The sequence below is a fragment of the Camelus bactrianus genome, chromosome 5, assembly GCF_048773025.1.
Source record: "Camelus bactrianus isolate YW-2024 breed Bactrian camel chromosome 5, ASM4877302v1, whole genome shotgun sequence".
Taxonomy (NCBI): Eukaryota; Metazoa; Chordata; class Mammalia; order Artiodactyla; family Camelidae; genus Camelus; species Camelus bactrianus.
The window spans coordinates 55,440,928-55,468,047 of NC_133543.1; the positions used below are offsets into that span (position 1 = coordinate 55,440,928).

Here is a 27,120-nt window from a genome sequence, read left to right on the forward strand (position 1 = left end):
TCTCTTCTTTAAAAAAAAAATGTACATTGTATTCCTATATGTGAGTGTGCATATTTAAGGTTGTATAAAGCCATAAAATTATAAACACTTTATGAAACTGGAAAGTGAAAAGATAGCACAAGAGAAACCAAAACACATGTTTAATTTCTACATCCTAGAGATGTCCTTTATACATTTTATCATATGTGAGGGATGAACAACTTCACCTCTCAGGCTGAGGCAGAGCACCAAGTCAGGAAGAAAAACTCCTTCCCATAACCTGGTTTTCTCTTTGTGTCCCACTCTGGCTGCTCTTACAATTTTCTCTTTAACACTGGTTTTTAGCAGTTTGCTCATGATTTGCCGTGGGAGTGTTTTCATATTTTTTCTATTTGGAGTTTTTACAGCACTTCTTGGATCTGTGGGTTTTCATCAAATTTACAGAATTTTTAGTCATTATAGTTTCAAATAATTGTTCTATCCCTGGGCCTCCCACCACTGTGCCTTCTGACTCCGGTTACACTTGTTAGATCGCTTGATATTGTCCCCCTGGTCACTGATGCTGTGCTTTTTTTTTCCTTTTCTTCATTTTGTGTATTTTTTATAATTGTTACATCTTCTGGTTCACTAATCTTATCTTCTGTGGTACCTAATATGCTATTAATACCATCCTGTATATTTTTAGTGTCAGATATGTTTTTCAAATCTCCGGATTGTTTGAAACAGCTTCCATTTCCTTCCTCCCCGCAGCCTTTAGTCTACTGCTAATTTAGTCATGCTACTAAGATGCCGTCATCTTTTACACAATGCCTCATGTACTATGATATCTTTTCAGTCCTACTGGTGGGCAAAGCTGCTCTCAGCCCTGGGTGAATTCCAGGAATTATTCAACTGATTGCTTTCTGGTGGTTTTCCGATAGTTTTTTCTCATGAATATGTAGGTTAAGTACTCAAAGACTCAGAAAGAATCCAAGGCAGATCTCCAGAGCTCTTTCTGTGTACAGCTCTGTCCCCCAGGTATACTGCCCCACAAATTTTAGCTGCTTTGTCTTGCCAAACTCCAGTCTTTGTGTCCCCAACTTGGTTAGACCAGTGCGCTCTCTTTGGATTCCCCCTCCATGTGCTGTGGCCTAGAAACTGCCTCCAGGCAGTAAGTGAGTGCAATCTTAAGGCTCATCTTGTTTGTGTTCCTTCTTTAAGTATTACAGAACTGTAATACCTGTTGTACAATGTCTGTCTGTTGTTTTATATACTTTTTACGGCTTAGAAATTACCTAAGATAGGATGGTATATCTACTTCTTCCATCATGGCCAAAAGTGAAAGTCCAGATTATATTCTTATTTCTAAACTTGAACCTGCGATTTCTCTGGGCTTCAGTTTCAACATGTGTCAAATGACATTAACTCAATCAGTAATTCTCAATGTCCCTTATCTAGGCTGGATTCTTCAGTTATCATGCTCTATCGAGCTCTACAAGTTCTCTCAGCAAATACACTGACGTTGTTGTATTAAGTAGGCTGCACATGAGCATCTTATACCTGGTGATTGCATGTGTCATTTAATGTTATAGCGGGCATTTCTTAATGTCTTATCTTTGGATAACAGTCCTCAATGCATGTGATTTATATGGAGCTTGACCCTGTCCCCTGCCCCAGGGGAGAGTATGTGACCTAGATCTAAGCCAATCAGCACATTCCATTCTCCTGAACCAGAGCTGCCAGTTCAGAGATGGGCATATAAGATAATTGGGCGAATGCCTGCCAGGCCTAGACCCGTTGCTCAAACAGTGTCTTTCTGCAGCTGACTAGAATCTGAGAATACACAGAGCTGGAACCTCTGCCAGTCACCTTGTCGCTAGAGGGAGCCTAAAAATGAAGACAGAGCTGGGAGACAGGGTTCTGGTGGCATTTTAAGTCCCTGGGCCAAGAGATACCTTCAGCTAACATTGGACTTTTCCCACTATGTGAGCCAATATTTCTTTTTGCCTTAGCGAGCATGGGATGGGCTTTTTGACCCTCACAATGGAAAGTCTCTCATCTGTTCCATCAAATGGTAAGTATCAGTCATGGGTTCCAAATGGACTTTTGAAAAAACACACTGAAGCAATATCGTACAATTGGAGTAATGAGCTGTAATAGCAACCATCAAAGCAAAATCACATGCCTCCTAGAGATGGACCTTCTCTTTATGGGCAAGGGCACTGTGCAAGCGTGTAAGGCAGCGCCTCATGCCGCGATCAGGGTGTGGACCATGTTAGGGCTAGGACTCCAAACAAAGGGAGTTCTACAAAAGAGAAAGAGGGAACCTGACGTTTTAGGCCTGATTCGGGCAAATCCATTCACACAGCCAAAACGCTCTCTCTACTACAACAGACTGGAGGATATCACCTAGCATGTCAAGAATCTTTTGGTTCCCAAGACCTAAAAATGAATATATTCTTTTTTTTTAATTTTTATGTCTAGATAACACTTTAATTTCTATTTTTGCTCCCCACAAAATACAAAAATTCAGAAACTAAGCAGTTGGTATGTTCTTCAGATGTGTAACACTGCTGGGCTAGCTCTCCTCTCCCTCCCAGCATTCCTATTTTGCAGCCGGAAGAACCTTAAGATAATTTAAGATGAGAGATTAACAGACTTGAAAAAAAAAAGCTATTGTTATGGTACTTATCAGGAAAATAATGTGTAGTGGTTTCTCAGATACCAGCAATGCTATGGTAAAATATTTAAGAAAGAAAAGTCAGTATTTGCATGTGTTCTCTTTACTTAAAAAAAAAACAAACAACTTTCCTAGACCTACGTTCCACTTCCTTTGGTGTACATGCAAGTCTCTCTCTTCTCTCTGCTCTGTGGGGGCTTCGATGAAGGCAGGTGATATCTTTGTGTCATACACTGTTACATACAAATAATGAATGCTGACAAATAATGACAAGTTACTGCGATATAGGGAACTAGACAATATAGACAATAACTGAGGTAAGATGTTATGATGTATGTATTCTTCAGGCACATGCTTTGACTATTTTATTAAAGTCACAAGTAAGACTGTCTTCTGAGGAATGCTGACACAGTGGGTCACAAAGAAGATGAAGTATACAGGTATAATTTTCCAATTAAACAAGGTTTTGAAAAATAGAGAGATGAAATAGTACACATGTATCTCTCCTATTAACTTACAAAATAAGCAGAATAGAATTAATACTTAATCCTCAGTTAAATTTGGAAGAGGAGAATGGATGTATGATACAAGTGACTACAAAAAGTTGCCTTTAAAGTACTAACACTCCCAAATCCTTGAAGGTTAGGTATTATTTAGATACAAACTATGAAGTATGAAAAGAGAAGAGAATTCTGGAGGTTTTTTAACCTGTGGGTTTTTCCTAAGGATATATATCCTTGCTATTGTGGTGGGAGTCACATGCCAGGATGGTTCCCTACTTTGGGATAAATTTTGGAGAAACCGTATTTTCTAAAACATCAAGTCAGTAGGACAGACATACATGCTGGAAATAATACCACATTAGATGCAGTTGTCTCCAAGAGGGTCTTAAATTAGGATATGGGTTGAAAATAAGAATTAGGATAGGTTCTGCTGACAGAGAACGTGTCAGGCTCCTCCTCAAGGTGTTTAAAAGTGGTAATTGTAACATCTTAATTTTAAAGGCTGGCCTGGGGTTTTAATTTCATAAAAGAAATAGTACACCTAATACTTTCCACTAACAGCCTCCTAGTGAGAAAGACAAACTTGCAAATCTCTCTCCAAATTTTAAATCATTCTCTAATATTTTTTTTAAAAATTTCATTAAAGAAATAGGACACCTAATAAATTCTACTAATAGTCTCCAAGTAAGAAAGACAAATTTCCAAACCTCCAAATTTTAAAGCAACAAAAGCAAAAATAGACAAGTGAGACAGTATCTAATGCTAAATCTTCTGGGCAGCAAAAGAAAAAATCAAGAGTGAAAAGGCAACCCATTGCTGGATCATAATGCATTTTTTTTTATCATGCTGTCCTTTTTTGGAGGGGTGGGGGGGGGAATGTTTAATGGAGGCACTAGGGATTGAACCCAGGACCTTGTGCATTCTAAGTATATTCTCTATCACTGAGCTATACCCACCTCGCTTTCTTTAAAAATTTTTATTTTTTAATCTATTTTTTGAGTTACTGGGGATGGAACCCAGGACCTCATGTATGCTAAGTACATGCTCTACCACTGAGCTACACCCACCCCCCCACCCATCATAATGTAGTTTTAATTTTCATTTTTTGAGAACGCTCCATAATATTTTCTATAATGACTGTACCAATTTACATTCCCACCAACAGTGTATTAGGGTTCTCTTTCCTCCATTTCCTTGCCTACACTGGTTATCTTTTGTCTTTTTACCAAGAGCCATTCTAACAGGTGTGAGGTGATACTTCATTGTGGTTTTTATTTGCATTTCCCTGACGATTAGTGATGCTGAGCACCTTTTCATATACCTGTTGGCCATTTCTATATCATCTTTTGAGAAATGTCTATTCAGGTCCTTTGCTCATTTTTAAATTGAGACCTTTTTTTTTTTTTTTTTTTTTTTTTGCTGTTGAGTTGTATGAGTTCCCTATATATTTTGGCTATTAGCCCCTTATCAGATATATGACTTGCAAATATTTTCTCTTATTTCATATGTTGCCTTTTCACTCTGTTGACTTGTTTTCTGTGCAGAAGTTTTTAGTGTGATGCAGTCCTACTCGTCAGTTTTTGCTTTTGTTGCCTATGCTGTTGGTGTTATATCCAAATCACTGCCCACACCAACGTCAAGAACCATTTTCTCTATGTTTTCATCTATTCGTTTCTTGGTTTCAGGTAGGGGCAATTTCATTCTTTTGCATGTGGACATCCATTTTTCCCAACATCATTTATTGAAGAGACTATTCACTCCCCATTAAGTGTTCTTGGAACCCTTGAGGAAGTTCACTTGATTGTAGATGTGTGGATTTGTTTCTGGGGTTTCTATTTCATTCCATTGGTCTATAGGTCTGTTTTTATGCCAGTACCACACTGTTTTGATTACTATAGCTTTGTAATATATTTTGAAATCATTACGTGTAGTGCCTTCAGCTTTGTTGTTCTTGCTTAAGATAGCTTTGGCTGTTTGGGTCTTTTGTAGTTGCATATGAATTTTAGAATGGCTTTTTCTATTTCTGTAAAGAATGTCATTGGGATTTTGATAGGAATTTTACTGAATATGTAGATCACTTTGGGTAGTGTGGACATTTTAGCTATATTAATTCTTCCAATCCATGAAATGGGTTTCTCTTTTTGAGTTAAGTAGAACATTTAAAAGTCTCTAGCTCCATAAAATGGCTATGAAGAAGTATAAGCAACCATGTGCAAACCAACAAGAACTATGTGAGGTGTTTCTTTTTGGATTATTTAATGTTAGGCAGTAACCTTTCCAATGACCTTAATTATCTAGATTTACACTCAAGGTGTCATAACCAGTTCCCCAGCCAGCACAAACCACAAGAAGGATAGACAGGACTGAGGTCCAGAGGGTCACAATGCTGGGGGGCATGGTAGAGGCCTGGACGGAAGAGCATAATGTCTTTGTGGGCCTTCTCAACACCAGCAGGGGCAGAAGTAAAAAGCAGAGTAGTGAATGTTCATTTTTTCTGGCTTCCACAACATTTGGTAAGTACTATACAAGACAGCAACAGAAACACAGCACCTACAGGGACTGTACAGATGATCTTGTCCCGTCTCCTATTTTCCCTCCATCACCCTCCACAAGGCTGACTGCCCTAGGCAGACAGAACTCCCGCTACACACTGATCTTTATTTTTATCTTCCTTTGCAAGTGACCCACATTAAGAATCAGGAATTGTGTGGGTATACATATACATATATAGTACAGAAATTCATAATTCAATTTAATCTCCTATTTGGAGAAAAACATTATTTATTCCTCTAAAATGTTTATGTTGGACACTCCATGTTCACATCCACGGAAGAAACAATGAGTGACATTACTGCTGAAGTTTAGTGAGGAGATATTCCAGGTTACTGTTCCCATTGTGTCACGTTGCACTTCTTTCTTACTACTGTTAGTTCACAATGATATTCAAATTTCCAAGCACTTAAAATGTGAACACAGATTCTCTAGTCAAATGTAAGATAGTGTGATGATATTTTGGGTTTTATTTCATTTTTAAAACCAACATGAATTTGATTTTAAAACATTGTAACAATACAGGTCTTAAGGTCATTAGAAAAATCTATTTTTGGGTCAAAATTTCCTGCTGCCCGCAAAGGTAGTTTCAAAATAACAACTACTACCACCAGCACAACAAAGGTCCCCCATGTCACACTGGGTGCTCATTTACTTAGTCATTCAACAGATGCTTCCTGAGCATCTACAAGTCATTTTACTAGCTCTGGGGATGGGGAAGGAGGAATGCGGGAAGAAAAGAAGGGGGAGGTGGTGGTGTGATGGTGGTGATAATGCAAAGGACGTGGTAGGCACAGTCCCTAAATATAACAGTTCACTGATTATTAACATAACGACTTAAAAAATTCTCTCAAATATAGTTTAATTCCTTTAAAAATTGACACATTAAAATGTATTCCTGTATGAGCCTTAATAAAGTTTTAATAATGGAAAAGAGAATAATTATATTAACAAATCAAATGCTTCCCAACATAATTTAATCAGAGGATTTTACAGTTGTTGAAGAACTTACAGATCATGCAGTTTAACTCCACCTTTTATACTGAATCTACTTTTATTTGTTGTTTCCTCTTGTATTTATCCTCAAATGTGAATCAAAGGCAGACTATAGGGCTTGGATTTGTCTGTGTCCTTCGAAGGAAAGGAAAGACCACTTTCAGAAGGAGTGCTGGCCATTTCTACCTTTCAGTTTATCAAACAGCAGAACGTCTAGTCCGATAGCCAGGACTGACGGGTTAACTATTATTGTGATACCAGTAGGTCTTGAATCAGTAATCTTATTAAATATCATAAGGTTCATCTTATGTGTTAATTAAATTACAGTACCAATTAACATTTCAGGATTTATTGCTTGCACATTATCTTGGCAACATTAACTCTATTAATATAATGTCGCATCTTTCAATTATATATAGAAATTCTGCAAGTATCTGAAGCTCTAAATTCTCCCAGTCACCACTTTAAGACTACCTTAAAAAAGAACTCATATTTTAAAGTATCTATAATTCTTAATGTTTTCTTTTAATTATTTAATTTGCCTAAGTAGCCAGGTTTCTATTATTATTATTATTACTATATGTAATCTTGCTTTTATTTTATAGAGCTAATTGAATTAAACATACCAAATGCAACACTGACTAATCTGAAGGGAGTGAAAGAAATACAGAGGATTTCACTGTATTCTGTGGTGCGTGAAAGTGCACTGCTCTTATGTAACATCTAGCTCTGCCTGGGAGCTAAGGAAGCAGCAATAGCTTTCTCTAGCACCACAGTCATGTCAGGGTTCTCAACTGCATCATGACCCCTGCAACTGGGCAAGAAACAGTCTCGGTAAGGATTCAGAAAATACATCCACTTAGGGGTAAACTGTAATAACAAAAATAGTGGCTACCAGGTACCTCCTACACATACCAGGAACTCGATTTTTCTACTGTAGAACCGGAGGTATAAAGAGATGCGGTAATCTGCCCAAGGTCATACAAACCACAGCAAGAGCCTGAGGGCAAGGACTGGGTCTGGGTTCTCACACCCTGTGGAGAGCCTGGCTGCAGGACAGTCACTGCTGCTGGGGTGCCTGGGTCTGACTTTTAATGGTAGGGGTTGTTTTGTTTAGCTCTTGTTTTTAGTCGGCTCAAGAAATCAGCGCTTGTGTGCTCTCTCCTGCTCTGCTGTTAGGATGGGGGCAGTTCTTAAAATGAGAGGTTGATCCAGGAGACAGTTTAAATTGTTTTCACTTTAAGTTATGCTGATCAACTTATAGGGTAACTGTTTTTAAAGGATGTAGCATGTTTACTTGTAAAATGATGACCTCCCTAAGAGAGACAACTATCTTTTGTGATAAGATTCTTTATCAAAATCCTTATAAGTAACAAATGGGGAGGGGGCAGGGGAGACCATGTTACATAACAGCAAAATGGGAAGCCTTCCTGTTTCTTTCTTTCTATTAAAAACAAACAAAAAACAACTAAAAAAAAAACCAACCTGCCTGGATTCTGGAGTTAGGCCCGGTTGATTTTTTTTTGGATTTCACCTTGGTGAATGCTTTCACCAAAGGTACAAGACACTCATGGCTTCACCCTCTGAAATGAGACTTGGCAGCTGTTCAACACCACAGAGCATCGTTACATAACAAGGCATTTTGAGAAGCAAAAAAGAAAACCACATTGAAATGAGGCTTTGGTGAGTGGGCTGGTGGTTGGGCAGAGAGCACTTTTACCAACATAGAAAACAGTCAATGGCAAAGCCACGTGAATGACTGTCGTTATGTAAATGCTCGGGATTTTTCCTACGGTAAAGCTCTGAACTGGACAGACTTACCTATCACAGGCAGCGACCGCCCAAGTGAGCGTTTGTGTGGGGGAGCCCTACTCCTGCCATGGAGTCTGAATTCTTTTGGGGATGTGCTCTAAAGTCAAGTATGACTGCCCCCCACCTTTTCTTTTTTATGCCACCGCACGGAAACCTTTTTTAAATATCAAGAGTAATGTCAATGGAGAGTCAAATTCTGAGACTTCTGACCTTATTAGCAACTCTAAAATATATGTAATACAACTCACTGTCTAACATAAGCTCTTCCAGCGCGTGAAAACTCAACTTTTTTTAAAACAGTCTGCCCAGGCTGATTTTAATTTTTTAGCTCCAGAGAAGGAAGCCGACTTCTACTTTTTAATGTGCCTTTTTCAAAAAAGACAAGTATCTTTAAAATAGTATGGGTACCAAGCTGTGAGTCACAACTGGTCCCATAAGTCAGCACTTTCTGGCCATACAAAATTTGCTCATTAAAGCCATATGTTAAATTAAAATTGAGAAATTACTGGAAGACACACCAAAAAAAAAAAAAATCAGACTGCTTGTTTATGCAAAGGTTGACCAGATTTACCCCTTGCTTTTTAACCAATATTGACAGAAAGCATGTACAATGAACCTGACTTTTAGCACTAAAATGGCATCCTTAACAGGTCAGCCTGTCCCTGCCTAACAGACCAGAAGGTACGTCTTTGGAGATGTATTTTACAATCTCAGCCATTTGTAAAGACTGTGCATAGTTTTCTGCTTGAGAACCTAAATAGCTATTTCTGTGACCAAACATGCACATAACTTTATATTTACAAAAGGATGTATTTCGGGTCATTTTCCTGATAAAAGTCCTGTGAGAACAGGCTGTGTATCAAGCAGGAAGACACCGAGGCCTAGTAACCTGCATGGACTATTTAGGTTCACAAATGGAGGATGTGGTTGAGACTGGACATACACACTGAATGGTCTCAATTTCTTTTTTTTTTGCCCTTTTTTTCGGGGGTGGGGGTAATTAGGTTTATTTATTTTTAATGGAGGTACTAGTGACTGATCCCAGGACCTCGTGCACACTAAGCATGCACTCTACCACTGAGCTATATCCTCCCCCACAATTTCATTTTAAATCAAAGATACTGGTTGAAAGGTCAGGTCCCTAATCATATGTTTAAAGAAGGAGAAGAAAATGCTATTTGGCTTACCTTGAAATATTAGCAATCTTTACACAGTTCATCCATTTTGGAATGCATCCTTTATCCCCAAATAATTTGAAGTTCATAAAAACCTATTTTTCACTACAGAAAAAGCAGAACATATTGGGGGCTGGGTATTTAGCATTCGAGTAAAAAAAAAAAATGCTAGTGTTAAAAATCAGAATGAATTGCGAATTTGGAATGAAATTTCTTACTCCAGAGCCCGGTGCATTCTATCTGCTGAATAAATGGTGAATAAATTAATAAATCAATGGAAGATCAGGGTTTTCGGCTTTATCATCTTTTGAAAATAGACACCCTCTAACATCAAAACTAAAGCCATTCTGTCTAGACTAACAACATTCACGTCTCCAGAACTTCATCATAAAGTTGTGTAACTACTGGGAAGTTCCTACAGAAATGCTAGTGCATCTGCCCATTAAGTGTAACCATTCACTGTCCTTATGCACAGCCTCACACTGGATGTTCTCTGAATGAGGCTGCAAAGGACTGAACTTCAAGGCCTTATATCATGCTATAAATACAGGTGAGGGCTACACACAGCTTGAATCAACACACACACATATCATCTTGATGGAAAATGATTCAAGTACAGTTGGTAAAACACAGTCACAATAATTAAAACCTACACACACATGGTGAAAGAAAATACTCAAAAAGTGAAGAGAAGCTGCTAGTGTCAGCAGCCTAACAGTCCCAGGGTAGCCATCCTCCTTTCATCATGGTCAATTCATTAGCAGAGGAGAAAAGACAGAAACTATGGGAAATGCACACCATCTGCTCAATCCAGATGCAACAGCACATGCCTTATAGCCAAAGCTTTTTACCAGAAACGAAAGGAGGTAAGATCTAATCCTCTCACGAAATATTCAACAAAGGTAGTTAGACATATTTGCATCAAAAGTAAGAATGCCAAAATCATTATTAAATGAGACCTTTTAAAATCAGTCAAGACTTTTACACTGAGTATACACTGTTCAAACAGAATGCTAAATCAGCACTAGAGAAAATGGGGTTGGATTCTATCACCTTTATTCAGCTATTCCTTAAAAAAAAAAATGCTTACAACATCTTCATTCCTTAAACAGCAGGAACATTTTAGTCCGGTCATCCTAGTTTTAAAAAGACATACTTTAATACTGTATATTTCAAGAACTGTGCATTCCCTTTCTTGTAAGAAAAGGTTAAAAACAAATATTCTTACCTTGAAATTGTGAACCTTTTCATATTTTGGAATTTGCTCGTTTTCTTTCAGAGTTGCTCTTCTAACAAGTGATGTCAACTGCGAATAAGCAAAGAGTTTCAGAGGTTGCCAGATTGTCACAGACGACTTTTGAGAACCCAGTTTCATTCCCAAGGCTGCTATCAATAAATCTTGCTGACGGCCCTCTTGTTTTGATTTGTGAACTGTAGCTTTATTAGTTTTCCTACCCGACCAAGACTCTTTGGATGGCATTTTGGAATTCACAGGAAATAAAGAAAATCTATATTGATCTATGTCTGTCGATGAACTCTATTCAGCTAACAAATGAGCATTCTGCCAGCCAGCACAGAACCCTACCCTACAGAGAGCTGCAGAGAAACATCACGGAGAGGTGGAGGAGGATGATGAAGCACTTCTTAAAAAGAGGTCGACTAGCCAGAAAAATTCTTCTTTCTTCCTTTTTTTTTTTTAAAGGGCTCTATATTTAAGCTTCTGAAAACTTAAGAGTCTGAACAAAAATAAAGAGTCGATGCTAACATACAAAACATTCAGCATTTCTCTCTCCCTTTTTAAGAGCCATGCAATTTTGACAAATGATACACCTCTAAAAGCCTTCTTCTCTATTCAGTATATTAATGTCCATTCTGAATGCAAGATGCCTACATACTGCCTGCAGTCAGTTTCCAGCAACAGACACCCTGTGAAGCCCCTGGCAGAGGGTGGGGGTGGGGAGGGATCTGACAAGGAAGGCTGGATTAGACTGGTCACCGTAAGGAAGGAGCTAACCAATGAAAATCAAGCAACAGTATTTAAGTACTGTATTCCTCAACTCACTCTGTCTCTGTTTCTCCCTCCTCTCCTGTAAAATTTTCTTGCTGGCTCAAGGCAAAAAAAAAAAAAAAAAAAAAAAAAAAATCAGTGGGAAGACAATGAGCGCTGAATGAGTCATGCATCATAACCAAATGGAGTTTTTTTTAACCTGTTAAAAGCAGAGAAAAATTAACATACAGCACTAGGTTTTAAAAAGAACGCACCACTGCCAGGTAAATTATGAAAGGCTGATCTATAATCTTCCTTTGTGCACGTGAGCTGAGGTCAGTTAACTAAAACCCAATGTTATTAAAGACGAGCAAAAGCTGATGAGTATTCTGATGAAGAAAAGGAGTTTAACTAGATACCACACTATTTCCCTGTACAACAAGGAGCACGCAACAAGGAGACTGCTAACACCCTGGAGCAGTCATTTCCGTCTGCCTACCACGAGCAGTTCTGTTGTGGATCTATGCTGGAATAGGTCAACCATTATGTGAATTCTTAAACTCAACACACTTTATTCAAAAAGCTCCAGGCTAGGTCATGGTGCATGCCGGCTGGGAATGAGTCCTCAAGTACACAGGTCCCAGATGTAGTGTAACTGTGCGTCGGGACCCTTGGCTGTTTGCGGGTGTAGCTGGATGCTGGGTAAAAGGCTCAAGTCTAGCTCCATTTAAAAGCAGTAACTCTACAGTACTTTTTTTTTTTTTAAACTAAGGTGTTATAGGCTTAAGTTTTCTCATATTGGTTCCCTAAATTCCTCCCATCTGTTTCCTCACGTTATGTAATTAAGTTTAACCCATTATGATTCTAAGGTTACACTGTATTTAAAGAATCTAAAACTCTATATTTAAACAAATTCAGTCCATTTACTTAGGTAACTGCAAAGAATGTATTTCAGATTTCATAACCTACAGGGGGTTTGAGCCCAATGCAGATTCTAGTTTAATCAGGGCATGAAGTAGTCCTTAAACCATGGTAGATATCGATAATATGGAATGATTGATTTTTTAAACATCTTCAAATTTTTTTAATTGTGTCTAGTCCTATCTTTTAAAATGGTTATTCTTTTGAAAACATTTCTAAGTAAAAGGCAAAAGTTAATATTTACATCTACAGATGTTTTATTTACACAAATTTATATCCTTTTATGATTAATACAAGACAAATTTTTTTGTTGTTCCAAGAAGAAATGCAATGGAAAGAATTTTCCTTGCCTAACCTAAATTGCTGTTCAATCTAGACCTAGTTTGTCATGTGATGACTGAAAATATAAAACCAGCCAACTCTCCAGTCATGTACAACCTAAAGTTCATCTGATTCTCAGAGGGCCTAGAAAAAAACAGACTTCAAAGGCAAATTTAACAGTATTTTTTTTCTACACAATATTTAACACTGAATATTTAGGTTACTAAGTTAAAGAAAACCATCACCCATGTGACCCAAGTAACTTTTTTTTTTTTCCTGAGCATTTCCGATCAAGGCCCTTTATTACAGATCATCCCCAGTCCTTCAGCTGTAGTAACTAAAATTCAGCCAAAGTATAAAAATATTCACGGTAGAGTTATCCAGAAACTCATTGCTGGGTAAAAGTAAACATTTTGTCACTGAAAGGCAAGGTCTACTGCAGACTCTGTGGAGTCCTACTGTCCTTCCTGAATAATTTTTCTACCTATGCAAGAAATATGGGGTTAACTACAACTTGGGCAACTACTTAGGGCAGTAAGGAGACAGAAAACAACAGTTCAGGATGAAAAAGTTCTTAGCTCCCCTCAAGTGGCTGGGGTTTGGTCACTCTTACACCTTTAATAACTGCATTTCTGCATGAATTCTGAGGAGTTCTCAAGTCAGAACTGCTAACTCTCAAATTCAGAACCAATGGCAAAGTTCTAATGTTCCAGACAAATGTATACCCCTCTTCCTTATACTTTTCTGGCCACATCTATCTACTTAGACAGTTACAGAATCTATTCCTTATGACTGTCACTGACTGACTATTTAGGTACTTATGGTCTGAAGTGCCCAGCTAAGCACTTTATGTATAGAACCCCACTGAATCCACAGAAAAACACCTATGAGGTCTGTATTAACCTCATTTTATAGCTGGAAGAACTGAGGCCTATAGAAGTCAACATTCCAAAAAACGTACAGCCGGCAGGTTAGGTGGTAAGTAGTGGCTGGGCTCTTAAACACTATGCCATATCCACTCTAGTGAGAAAATGAGAGGAAACCGTGAAGGCTGAGGGTAGTTGCTTTTTGTCTCTGATTCTATTCATGGTTTCTCTGGTTATTTTCTCCTTTCAATTTCAAGGAGTAATAATAGATGGTTAGACATAGTAAGCAATGAGTAACAATGGATGGTAAGAAAAATTAAACGTAACTCAGATATTTAGATCTCAAGTTCAGCACGCAGTACCTGCAGACCTCAGGCTCCATTCAAACGCCACCTTCTTCATGATGCCTTTGATGATTGGCACCAATTAGAGGTGATCTCACCCACCTATGAACCTCAGAGTTCTTCACTTGTTCATTAATTGTGAGATGTATCATGTTGTACCTCACATTACAGTTACCTGTCTCACTGTCGATACAGAACTGGGTCTTCTACATCTTAGTATAGATCCTGAATCTAGAACAGAACCTTGCACAAATACAGGTTCAATAAATATTTGGTTAAAAAAATAAAATCAAACGAAGGCAACGATTTTCACTGGGGGGACAGTGTGTTATAATAAAAATGAGATTTGAAATCAGAGACACTGACGTTTGAACCCTGACCCTGGGAGATTTGCTTGTTGCCTTGGTTATAACCTCATTTACATACTATGGATAATAGTAAGTACCTTATAGGTTACCGGGCAGTTTAGAAGGATGATACGTAAAAGAGGAAAGAACTACAGACAGCACTCAATAAATGATAGTATTACAGGGGTGCTGTGCCAAATACCAGCTGCAGGGAATGCTGTGTAGGATACAATACAGGTTCCCATCCAAGGAGTTAGCTGATTCATCTGCTTTTGGTTTATACCATATGGACATGCCTGGAAACTCTGGCCCTCCCCTTTATACTATGGTCTCTACCAAATTCCCCAAATTCTAGCTCTCATTCTGTATTTTAAAAGGCATATAATGACATGCATGTTAGCTGAGGGAGCAGGGTAGGCATGGGGTGGAAAGGTAAGAAGATTATCAGTATTTGTTAAGAAGCGAGAAACAAGGTGTGATGCTTCATATCGCTGTCCTGTTTCTTGGTTGTATGTCCAGGGAGATGTTGTATAATTGACATTTTATGGATGAAGAAATGCTCACAGAGTGACTTGCTCAAGGTCCCAGTTAGGAAGTGGAAATTCTGTGATCTGAATCCCTGTCTTTTGTACCCAAAGCCTGGCAGTGCTTTCTGCTACTTTATAATGAGAGTAGGAGACAGACCCAAGGCGTTAGGGATACTGGGTCTATAAAACAGAAGAAAATGGCTTCACTGGGTGGGGGTCTGAACTGGCAGGGCACGAGTCCCACAAGGTCATCCTTACTGGAAACACCAGCAGTACTTAGCTTTTTATTCTCATTGGGAATCTGGCTTGTCTTAAGACCTGACTCTGGCCATCTTTGATACCGATACCATTTTGGCAATGTCCACATGCATGAAGGTGACTGGCCTGGAAAAAGAGTTGGGGGATGAGCAGATTCCACAACCCTCTGTTTTCTGCCTGTGTCCACTCCACCTGCAGTACAGAGAAGTGGACGTGAAAACAGCAGTGGAGGGGGAGGGCATTGTGTCAGGAGTAAGGAACAGAAGGGGGAAGTAAGTGACCTGGGAAAGGAACGCATTTACTGTTCAAATAATTTCCACCACTGACCCTGCTACCCTGTTGTTTGTCTAGTAATAAAACTGTGTGCTGAGCTAGCGTCTCATCTTCACCAAGCGTAATACAACAGGATCACGGGCTCTGGAGCCAGACAGAAGTGCTGACTTCACCCCATCATCTACTGGCTGTGGCATGTCCTTGATCAAGCTACTAATTTATTTCAGTCTTTGTTTCCTTATGTGTAAAATGGATTACAAATACTTACACTATAGAAGTGTTAAGAATTAAATGAGATAATATGTGAGAAGCATTTTTCCATTATTCCTGGCAAAGAAAGTAACAAATAGAAGTTTCCCCTTCTTTCCTTGTATTCAAGAACTCATATTTCCAAGACTGGGGTTCGTATAATGTGTCACAGTGATACACATTAAGGGCCTAAGGCCACTGTCCAAAGCAATGTGAGCTTCAGGTCGAATCTGGTGGTTTAAGGACACATCATAAGCATCACCGTTCCATAATTTTCACCTTACCCTGTCCTGGCAATCTGAAACCCTGGGCTCAGACTCTGAGTACGTCCCTGTCCTCTCCTCCTTCCTGCCACAAACCCTGCTTACAGGGAAGGGTCTTATCAGTTCACTGACACTAAGGTGCAATTGACCGATTTCACTTCCTTTTCCGTGAATATGTGGTGTTTAGTATGGGACCAAGACTAAAGCCAAAAGAATGAATCTCCAAATACTGAATGTCAGGACTCATTAATAGTAAGAGTGTTCTCGAGGAAACTGGCAGGACCTCACGCAAACAGCCTCCACCACTGAAGGTCATGATGGTGCCACAGACTCATGAGCACAACGCTCTAGTTAACTAAGCTAAATCAACATTCTACCCAAAAAGCACCACAAAGGAATGTTATAGCTGGCATGGCCCAGAGGCTTGGGGAGATGAAGAGTAACTGGACTGACTATTGGGTGATTTGAGTCACTGGTTCAGGTTTAGCAACATCCTGCAATCTCTATAAAATGTTGGAATAAACAACACAGCTTTTCCACTGTCAAGATTTATAGATCCAAGCAAGTTCAGCTCACTCTAGACACACAGATTATTCATACCTTTGTCCCCTAAATTATCATTTGTAACCTAGTTTCTCTCCATTAGAGCCAAGAATAGAATATATTCAAGGTACTTAACAATATGTCAGCTTCCACTTATTTACTGACAACTACACGGCACTATCCTAGTAAATGCTTTACCATGTATGAGATAGTTTAGTTGTTAAAACAATAAGGTTCTTTTTTTCTAGATAGGCTTTTAAAAAGTCATCGTTTATTCCTTTAAAAATGCTCGAGACTTTAAAACATCTGCAGCCTAAAGATATCCAGGTTTCAGGTGCTGACTGTTGGTCTCTGCATTGCCAAAGCCTAAACTTCAAATTTCTCTACCTCTGTTTTATAGATAAAGAAACAGAAGCTCAGAGACTCAGCACCTTGGCCAAGGTCACCTAACTAGTATGTGGTGAGAACAGGAGTTGAACCTGGGTCTACGTGACTTCAAATTCTGTGTCTTTCTTCTAGACTCTCCTGCTCCTCATATTACCTAAACTTAACATGCAACCCTGAAAGGCTACCATTTGTAAACATTTCTGGATCATTTATATTCTCATAGCCCTCAGATCACTAGTCAAGTCAGTACTGCTTATATTTGAATTTATAGCATCTACCACATTCATCACTTCCTCAAAATTTTCAAATGCATTTTAAGTCAAACACTAGAGACTCCTAGACAGAACTCTATAAATTCCTTAAGTTATGTTGGGATAAATAACTTTTTATGTTGCACAGGGAACTCTCATATCCGGCCAGGGCTCTAAAGTTTTATATTCCTGACATCAGTCACATCATAATTCCTAACTCAGTCTTCATTACGTAGCTCCTCTAGCATGAACAGAACATCCCCCTGAAAAGGTAACAATAAGGTGCACCAGTGCATTCTTTTCAGTGTATAATAAATTTAAATTACAGTATCCTAACACTCATACTACCAAACTCTGTGCACTCTAACATGCTCTCTGACAGACTTGCATGCAATAACTGTAAGACATTTGAAAACACAGGGCAAACAAAAAACCCCACAGCTCTGCCTTCCTTATTCTTTCGAGAAACAACAGAAACGATCAACTTCTCCAGAGACAGTTTGAGGGAGCATTTTGCACCCCGGGCCCAGAGAGGAGGGGTGGAGTGGCACACAGCCTGGTTTCCAAGCCTGGTTCTGACGGGTACCAGCCAAGTCACTGAATTTTTTTCTAAGTCCCAGCTGGACTAAGCGAACACCATGGTCTTCTCTGTATTTTTAAAAGAAATTCAAAAGGAAAAAAGGAAGGGCATACACATTCAGCACACAGGGATGTAAAGACGTTAGCGTGCCCAAGTGGGAAAGGCCAGCTATGAGCCCCCTCAAGGTGGCTCTGGCTAATTTACTGCAGGCTTTTGTGTGGTACTGTTTCGTAGGCTCAGAAACTTAATCTGTCAGCAAGGAGATCACATCTATTTCTCCAGGGGAGACTGACATTATAATACCAAGCTCATGAAGGTGATAGGTAAAAGCAGAACGATGGCTATCTGGCAAATACTAAGATTTGAGATATAATTATAAGGTGAGCGTCCAACATGTTCTCTTTTGGGTAACATACCTACACTGGAAACAAAAAATAATTAGGAACTGATGAGAATGGAATCAGATGAGTGGAGTGAGCGAGAGGAGCTGAATATATAATGCAGAGTTAGGACATTTGATGAATCCTCCACAATCAGGGTGGCCTTGCCATAAGACTAGAACACTCAATGCCCATTCAGGGAGGGGCACCTTCATTTTAAGTCAGGTTGAGATGGACAGAAACAGCTCTACCTCTATGAGTCTCCTTTTCCCAGGAGGGAATAAATTCTTTATGATGATTTTGCATATCTCTGCTCAAATATCTTAGGTGGTGATCTTAAAGTTAATCCACAGGACACAGTCTTATTTTTTAATTTACAAATTCTTAGCAGATACTAGACTGTAGCCCTGATGTATGGATAACAATTTATATAATAAATGCTTTGGGAAGATTAAATAAATGGAAAATGTTTTCCTGTCCTGAATCATGTAACAAGTTAGTACATACATGTAATTATATATAAAATTACATAATCAGAGTGAAATATTCTAGCGTAATTGGTTGTATGGTGATGATCATAACAACATTCTTTCTTGGTTCTTCCTAATGAAAAGCTGAAACTGGCCTCCATAGGAATGTCTCAATTTTCGCCCCTAAATGAACCTGAGGGGCTACTTAGGGGAATGTGCCATTAACATTTTGGTTTTTGTTTTACCCCAATTGTTGACACCTATTACTTGCACGACTTAAGGAAACACTTTTACTCTTTCGTAACAATAGAGATGAAATTAGAGTAGCACTAACACTTGATCAACAATTGAAGACTTTAAATTCAGTGCAAAACTCTGGGATCATAGATGTTTCCACTCAGAGAGCCTTCAGTTGCAATATACATACGGAAAGTACAACTAAAAAGCAAACTCCGATTGACATTAGGAGTATTTCTAGCTTGTAAACTGCCATAAGAGGTTATTTCAAGTTACTGAAGTCAAGTGAACATTTCACAATCACCCATTTAACAGAAGCAAGCCAGTGGATCAGAATAAAAACTGGGCACTATATTTTCAGTTTTCTCATTCCTCTAGTGACTTCAATTGATTAGGTTAAGATGAAGTCTATGTGATTTGGTTATTTTAGAAAGGACCTGTTACCAAGTTTCTTAAAACTTAAGTTATAAAAGCTTATTTGCTACATGTGTAGTTTGACTAGAACTTTCCAATTGTAATTTACTTTAATATTCATTTTAAGCATCAGTATAGATAAATGTGGGCTTATGGTCTGAAGTATACTTGTGAAGTTCAAACATACTTTTGAAAACCTATTTTTAATATTTGAAAATGTCAGCAGTGGCCTGAAGGTAACAGATTTAACTTCCATAAACACTTTCCCTGAGAAAATGGTAGAGCATGTGAATAATTCACAGATGTGTTAATTTTTCACCTTACTGCCAGATATTAATTTTTTTCTTTGTAATGACATTACCACACAGCATGTTTTACATTAAGAAAATGATGTTGAAAAAGTAAACATAGCTTGCATTGGGGCCTTCCTCTAAAATAAACTTTTAGATCATGTCCACAGTATTTCATCTTAAGAAATTCCTGTCAGTTCAAAGGATCTTAATGAAATTAAGAGAGAACAACCCCTAATGTGAATGCCTCTATTTCATATAAGAGATAATTAAATTCTTTCATACACACACACACACACACACACACACACATTCCTATACTGTGTTCCTTGGGAAACTTGACATCTATGAATGAGTTGAGGTATGTGGACCGATCAGTACATTAGAAAATAAGACACAGAAAGTCACACTGCAATCAACTTCCTGGGAAGAGGAAGAAGAGATTAAAGGATGATTTAACATCTATCTTTCAGTGACATTTTAATGTGTTGAGAAGGAGCCACTGTGCTGTTTTCCTCCTCCACAAAGGATAGGTTAATGGGAGATAATTTAAGGAGCAACTGAAGATCGTAGGTTGATAAGGTCAAATGTTATTTAACGCTATCTGGCCAGCTTAAGCTACAGCTTTACTACTTTTCCCACCAAAATGTCCTCAACAGCAGCCAACAGAGAACAGGGATGTGCAGGGATCCAGGGGTGGTCCAAGCTCCCCCAAATACACCCATATAGAAATGTGTGATATGAAAATGCTTTCCATCAATGACTACTGAGTCAAACTGATGCTCTGGGAAGCAGTGTCACAGTTTTCTTTAGGTCTAGCATGTCCCTGCCTAGCAGCAGCACACGCATCATCCAGTTTCAGGAGAGCAGGTCTGGGTAACTTAAGGAGTCTTACAAAACCCCCTCCAGCAGCAGGCCTGATTCCATCACCGAGGTGCACGGCAAGGAGTAATCTGTGAAGTAAATGGCTCAATAATCCTGTTCTAGTCTTATTTTCCAGTGACTTTAATTACTGAATTATTCTGCCTGTTTAGTTTTAAAAAAAATCCAGGCCTAACTCTTACACTGCCTCCAAATCAGGAGCACTTATTTACACAGCATTTTAGATTCTAAAAAGTGTTTTATCACATGTACCATCTCATCAGATCCTCACATTCCTGTCTTTCATTACGGCAGTGCAGCAATGTTAAGGTATTTGATCAGGGGCAGAAATGGGTAAGCAAAAGAGCAACTATGGGAACCCAGACTTTCGGACTTCACACCCTATCCTCTGCCCACTCTCCTGTGCGTCCCTGGGACCTGGAGATAAGGTCACTCTACACGTGAGGAGAACGACCCAGGAGTACAAAGACCCAGAACCAGCGCAAGCAGACACATTCACAGCTGAAAATGACCATCTCCAATTCAGCTCTAAGCCCAGCAAGTAGTTTACAACATAGAGAGAAGTAAGGTCAGCCCTGGTGATTAATTTCTGGCATTTTAAAAGCCCTTTTCATTAGTTTGAATGGTAGTGGGTAAAGTGACATGATGCTTAGTTACATGCAGATCCTTTGTCAAATGTATGCCAGGGCTTCAAGGAAAGTTACTGAGCAGGATGCCTGTTTCTGCTTTTGCACTGGCTTTTCCTGTTTTTTAAATAAAAACAAATCAATAAAACTACCTTTCAAACCAATGAATTGAGAGGGGTCTCTGAGCAGCTAATTAAGCTGTCTTTAGAAATAGGTAATTAAGCTTTCCATTAAAATTCACCAAACAGACATACATAATTTACAAGGTGGAAAGCCATTACAATCTCATAGGCAAACAATTAACTAAGGCTTATATTTATAACAGAGATTCTAGAATGGCCAATGCAATGAGTAATTAAGTAATTAAGATGCATTTTACTTTTAAAAGAATTTGGGGGTCTGAACATGTGGCCTGAAAAAGTGTAAATACTTCACATAGCCCACAAATTCATTAGGAGAAAATACAGAAATGGTTAATGTACGTATGTACAACACAGACTCTCTTAAATAATTTTCATTCAACAAATATTTTATTGAGTATCTACTATGTCCCAGGCATTAGTGAATCTGGCAAATACCAGAGAACAGGGTCCTATGCTGTTTTCAAAAGGACCAAATATTAAATGAATGGATATATATTTAACGAATTAATAATTGGGTTAAGTATTGTGTGGGTAATGGATTTTTAATCCCATTTTAATCCTAACAATCACATTTTCTAACAAAGGTTGAATTAATTCATGAAATTTGTCTATGCCCGCCTTCCAAGCCACTTCCTGCTTTCCTGGTCCTTCTGAGACTCTAACAGGCGACTTCTATACTCTCCATCCCAGCTCTCTCTTGCTCCCTCCTTCCAAGGTGGATGTGTCTTCCAAAGCCTATCTAGTGTCCTAACCACAGGGAACTTTCCTGAACACCTTATAGTTTTTTTATCGGAAATAATGCAGAGAGAGAGCTGCTGTTGATAAACTCTCCTCCTCTACCTGCCTAATCACCCTTTTCATAAAGAGTTTAAATAATTAAAAGAATTTTTTTAAAAACTAAAGTTCAGTGTTATTTATAGTTCAGTGGTTAAGAGTCTGGCTCCTCTGTAAAAGAATCTCAGCTCCACTTACCAGTTACAGGATCTTAGGAGAAGTCTCAGTTTCTTCATCTGTAAAATTGGAATGAGGACAGTAGCTACCTCACAGGGGTGAGATAAGGAATGGAATGTATGTACAGCACGTGCCTTCAGTACCCAGCATGCAAAGAGCTCTCAAAGCTCTCAAAGACTAGGTGGTGGTGGTGATGTTGACACTGCTGACATCATTGGTATCTGTCCTACCACCTAACACAATGCCTGGAACAAAGCAGGTTTTAATGCTGAGGGAACCAGCACACAAAGTTCATGGCACATTTGTGAGCCTTGCTAAATTCATCAGACTCAGAGATAAATGCCTGTCTGAATGGTCCCAGCTTCCTGCCCTTATGATATAGTCAGAATAGATTTAATACAAAAAAAATGGCCATTTCTTAAAATACCTTGCAGCGCTTGGTTTTTAAAAACGTAACGGCTGGCCAGAGGTACAAGGAAGAAGAGCATTTTAAATACTGTTTCCTCATTTGACAGGCAAGATGTATGCAAATATGAACTGAAAACATGATAAAGAGAAAATATGTGACAACACAGGTATCTTAGCAACATAGCTGACTAAAGGATGAGACTGACTGAGAACATTTGTTGTGCTAAGAGAACAGGTGCCACCTGAAATACAAAGGATGCTTGGGATTCATGAACTGCAGTTTTCAATTCTAAGGACTGTTGAATCACGGTTTAAATTAATATGCAGGACCAAAACAACTATTATTGGAGGAATAGTGCAAAGTGCCATGAAAATTTATGGATGAATGAAAACCCTCTGTACTGATGAGTTTAAGAAAATGTTAGAAGGAAAAGGGGATTTGGTAGTATTTACCATTAGTAAACCTAGTTTAAAGTTTGATTATTTTACTTCCTATGAACTCAAGCCTATGACTTGCTGAAAATTCCAAGATGAAACTATTTTCAAATGTGTGAATTAATAAGGAAGACATTAAAATAAGAAGTATGATGTTAAAAAAAATAACTTGCCTAAAATATCTCCTCCTGCAGGATCAGCTGTAGATTTTTTTTAAGTGGATGCTCTGGTAAAAGTTTTCACTGTTAGAAATATTAAACCATGTCATCAGTTGAATAATGCTTCTGTTGTTTTCATTTTTAAAAGAACCCGGTCTTTGAGATACCAAGTACAGAATTTAATGCATTATTTTATACCAATGGTACAGCTTTTAATGAATAACAGTATATTAAATTAGTTACTGTGGGTTACATATTTAGACAGTTTCTTCCTAACTCTGTCCCCTCTGTTGTTTCTGCTCTAGATTACATTTGAAAACTCTCCAAAAGACAGGGTTAGCCTCCTATCAAATGACGTAAGAGACACCTGGGTTCCTTCTAGAGTTGATTTTCTTGAGGAAAAGTATTGTTTGACTTGCAAGCTGAGCTCGCCGCTATTCCCGTGGAATACCATTTTTTACTTAGAAGAACAACTAACATAAATCCTGGTTATTCAGACTCGGCATTTTCTTAAAAATGAACACAATGAGCCTGCCACCTCAAGAAAGACAACTGACAGTCAGTGATAAAATTCAAACTTTCAAATGAAAGTAAGAATTTTGGAAATTTTGTGTCTGCCATCCTGAACCTAACAGCTCCTGCTACATACATGAGTTTTCTGATATGATCAATGATGATGTTAACAAATGTGATTTTTTTTTTTGTATCATATAAAGAAATGTGTCAATATTTGAAAGACCTAGGTAACTCAAGTGAACCAGTATTTCCCAAATGACCAAAGCATGATGTTACAGAATCATGGGGCTGAAAGATCCACTCAGAATTCAAGACAGACTGATGGATTTTAGTGTAACAGAATAAGAAATGCTTATATATAAGGTTTCAGATTCCACATTGCAAGTAATTTTTAAGAAACTATCACTCATCTAGTTTTGCTGTGATGTCAAAGATATTTTATCCAAACGACCTGAAAAGGCTGTAAGCCACTCCTCTTTACCAAACGCATATTTGTATGAGGTCAGGTTTTCTTCACGTAACGCAACCAAAATAACACATCACTCCAGACTGAATGTAGAAGCATTTACGAGAATCCAGTTTCTTAATATTAAGACATACATTAAAGAGATTTACAGAAATGTAAAAATACTACTCTTCTAATTAAATTTTCATAAAATATGGTTATCTTAATAATAATGCTATTATGTTAACATGTAATGGGTTTGTTATTGTTTTTAAACTGAATTAATAGGTATCTTCTAAAATCTGTTTTAATTTCCAAGGGAGTAAATAGATAAAACCCACACAAATAAAAGCTCTTTGAGGTCTTCAGCAATTTTTTTTTCTTCAACAATTTTTAAAGTATAAAGGGGAGTTAGAAGTCCAAAAAGTTTGAGAATCAATGATCTAATCCACTAGTTGCTTTACTATGCAACAAGATCTCACACATACCACACACACATACATAGAAAGACAAATATATTATTGATAGATGTCTGGGCCCCATATTGATTTTACTGAATTAAAATTTCTGCAGGCATCTCTACTGTATATGAAGCTTCACTGGTGAGACACTGATCTGATTTGGCACTTAATAAGAAAAAACTATTCATGACAGCATATTTTAGAACTTCAGAAAATAAAAAAGTCTGTATTACATTAAAGCTATTTCAAATTTTTTCTTCATTTTATTTCTCAAAAGTACTATTTTAGTAATATCTTTAATTTTTTACTTTTATAGTTCTGAAACAAATCTTTATTCATTGTTATTGGTTTCCCTGCTTCTGAGATACCATGAAAAATGATAAACTCAAATTGTGTTAAAAAGCTGAGAGAGTTTTTTGTTTGTTTGCTTCATTTTTCTTTTTGCTTCTAAATTATAATCAACTCTCTACAGTAAGTTTTACATGTAGTCTCTAGAGTACTGATTTGAAAGACACTTCAACTGCTTTCAAAATCTTGTTTATTTAGGAGGTGACTGTCAACTCAGAGGTCTTTTGTCAGTTTCAAAGACCTAAGTGAGTTTTAACTTTGACAATGCAATGCTAATGAGCACTTTGAAGGCTGAAAAGATGAAAACCCAAAGTGTTAATCAGACTTTAAGTCAACTATTGAAAATGTAAATGTGTTGACTTACCTTAAATATAATGTGACATGCTTTATTATAAATCTTAGTTACCAATATCTCATTAATACACAGATAAATTATGTTAATCATTTAATGTGGTTCAGTTATAAAAGCTTTAAAGAAATTTATCCAAATCTCATTCTATTAAGTATACTGAGATTAAAAACGCTGAATTACTGACAACTCTGCACGTTTATGTATAATTTTCACCATCACATAAGTATAAATCCTTTCTAATTTATTTGTGTTGTTCGTATGAAAAGAATAAGACTATCTGTATTTGTACACGTCTGTGGTACCTGATAAAGAAGGGAGAGCAGCATTTGACACAAACAACTGTTAGAGAACTAAGCTACACTATGGGGAAGGATGGTTTGTTTCATTTTTTTATATTTAAATTTTAAACACAGGTTTTCTTATTCTGTAAATTAGAATCTTTTTATTCTTTTAACATTTAATAAGAGTTTATTTTAAAAACTGAGCAGAAGAGTTGCAGTGGCATGCCTCAATGGGTGAAGGCCCATCTGAACTATGCTTCAACCCCCAATGAACAGGCTCCAGGATTGTTCAACTTCTCCCTTTTGAGTAACCCAGTTACTCAAAATACAGGGATCCACTCAGTCTAAACACTAACACAGCCCAATGTTCAGTCTCTATGATGACACCAAGGGCCTCTGGTGGAAGGGTCTAATTGTCCTATGTGATTAGAAACAAAGGGTGTACTATTAAAACACACTCAAAGAATCCCTTGATAACTCACCATAAACCTATCAGCCCCAAAGATACACAGGTTATCATCATACCCACCCTCAAAAGGATTGCTATAAAGACTAAAGGGGATAATCTGGTGAAGTACTTAGCAGACTTTCTCATGTAAAGAGGCTCAATAAATGTTAGTTACTTCTGTTATTATTCTTAGTTTTACAACTTTTTAGAGATCTATACTGGGGAGCAAGAAGAGACCTTCAATTTCCTGAAGCCAGAAAAAATTACGCAACTGGTTCAAAGACTAGTCAGAAGTGGAGTCAAGCCTATGCTTAAATCTGCATGTTTTCACTCTGTTTTACCTCTTAAAGTTCTCAGAGTACAGAATCTTAAGTCTGAGAAACCTCGAGGGTTAACAAAGCAAACTGTGGTAGTGAATCATGACATCTGGAGGGAACTGAATGTCATCTATGAAGCTGGGCCCATCATTTCACAGCTGAGGCCCAAGCAGGCTGATGACATGCTTAAAATGACATCACTAATTAAAGCCATAAGATGAAGATCCCAATCTCCTGTTTCAAGGAGACACCCAATTTAAAAAATTGTTTTGGGGGTGTGTGGGGGAATGACTGAGTAAATAGGAGATAATATGTGATGGTCAAAGCTCCTTTGGAAGTGCTTCTATTTGAGAGTAAAGATGAATCTTTGTGGAGAACCAATCTCAAAAAATAAGGAATTAAGAGAGAAAAGGAACAGCATAAGGAGAGCATCTGAATTAGATGCTGCGCACTACACCAAAGCTATGACCAACACTAGCCTACGGGGCTACAGAGTTTCTTTCTTTCGAGCTCACACCAGATGAAATGTTAAAGATCCACTACTATGTAAGTATTCTATCCTAGAGAGAAAAAAATTAATTCAGCTTAAAAGTTTAGAATATTTCTGTATGAAACCCAAGTGAAAAATTAAAACCACTTGTTTAAAATCCAGTATCACTATGAATTTCTAAAAAATGAAAAAAAATCAGCCCCTTTGCAATAACTATGAACACTGCTTCCAAAAAAGTATGTCATATTCATTAATTAAGCAATGGCTTTGGTGGTGG

General features: G+C 37.9%; 1 protein-coding gene and 1 long non-coding RNA gene across 6 annotated transcripts in view; one reads left to right on the plus strand and one right to left on the minus strand.

Moving 5' to 3' along the window:
• The window catches only part of LOC141577716 (uncharacterized), a 106,562-nt gene extending 95,113 nt beyond the window's left edge, over positions 1-11,449 (plus strand). The window contains exon 2 of the long non-coding RNA XR_012507048.1: positions 10,954-11,449. This is a non-coding gene — a long non-coding RNA (uncharacterized LOC141577716). The remainder of the gene's footprint in view (positions 1-10,953) is intronic.
• The window catches only part of CHN1 (chimerin 1), a 192,883-nt gene that overhangs the window by 30,884 nt on the left and 134,879 nt on the right, over positions 1-27,120 (minus strand). For all 5 annotated transcript variants that reach the window (XM_074363914.1, XM_074363915.1, XM_074363913.1 and 2 more), the window contains one exon: positions 10,903-10,980. In XM_074363914.1, coding sequence (XP_074220015.1) covers positions 10,903-10,980 — 78 coding nt within the window. The remainder of the gene's footprint in view (positions 1-10,902; positions 10,981-27,120) is intronic.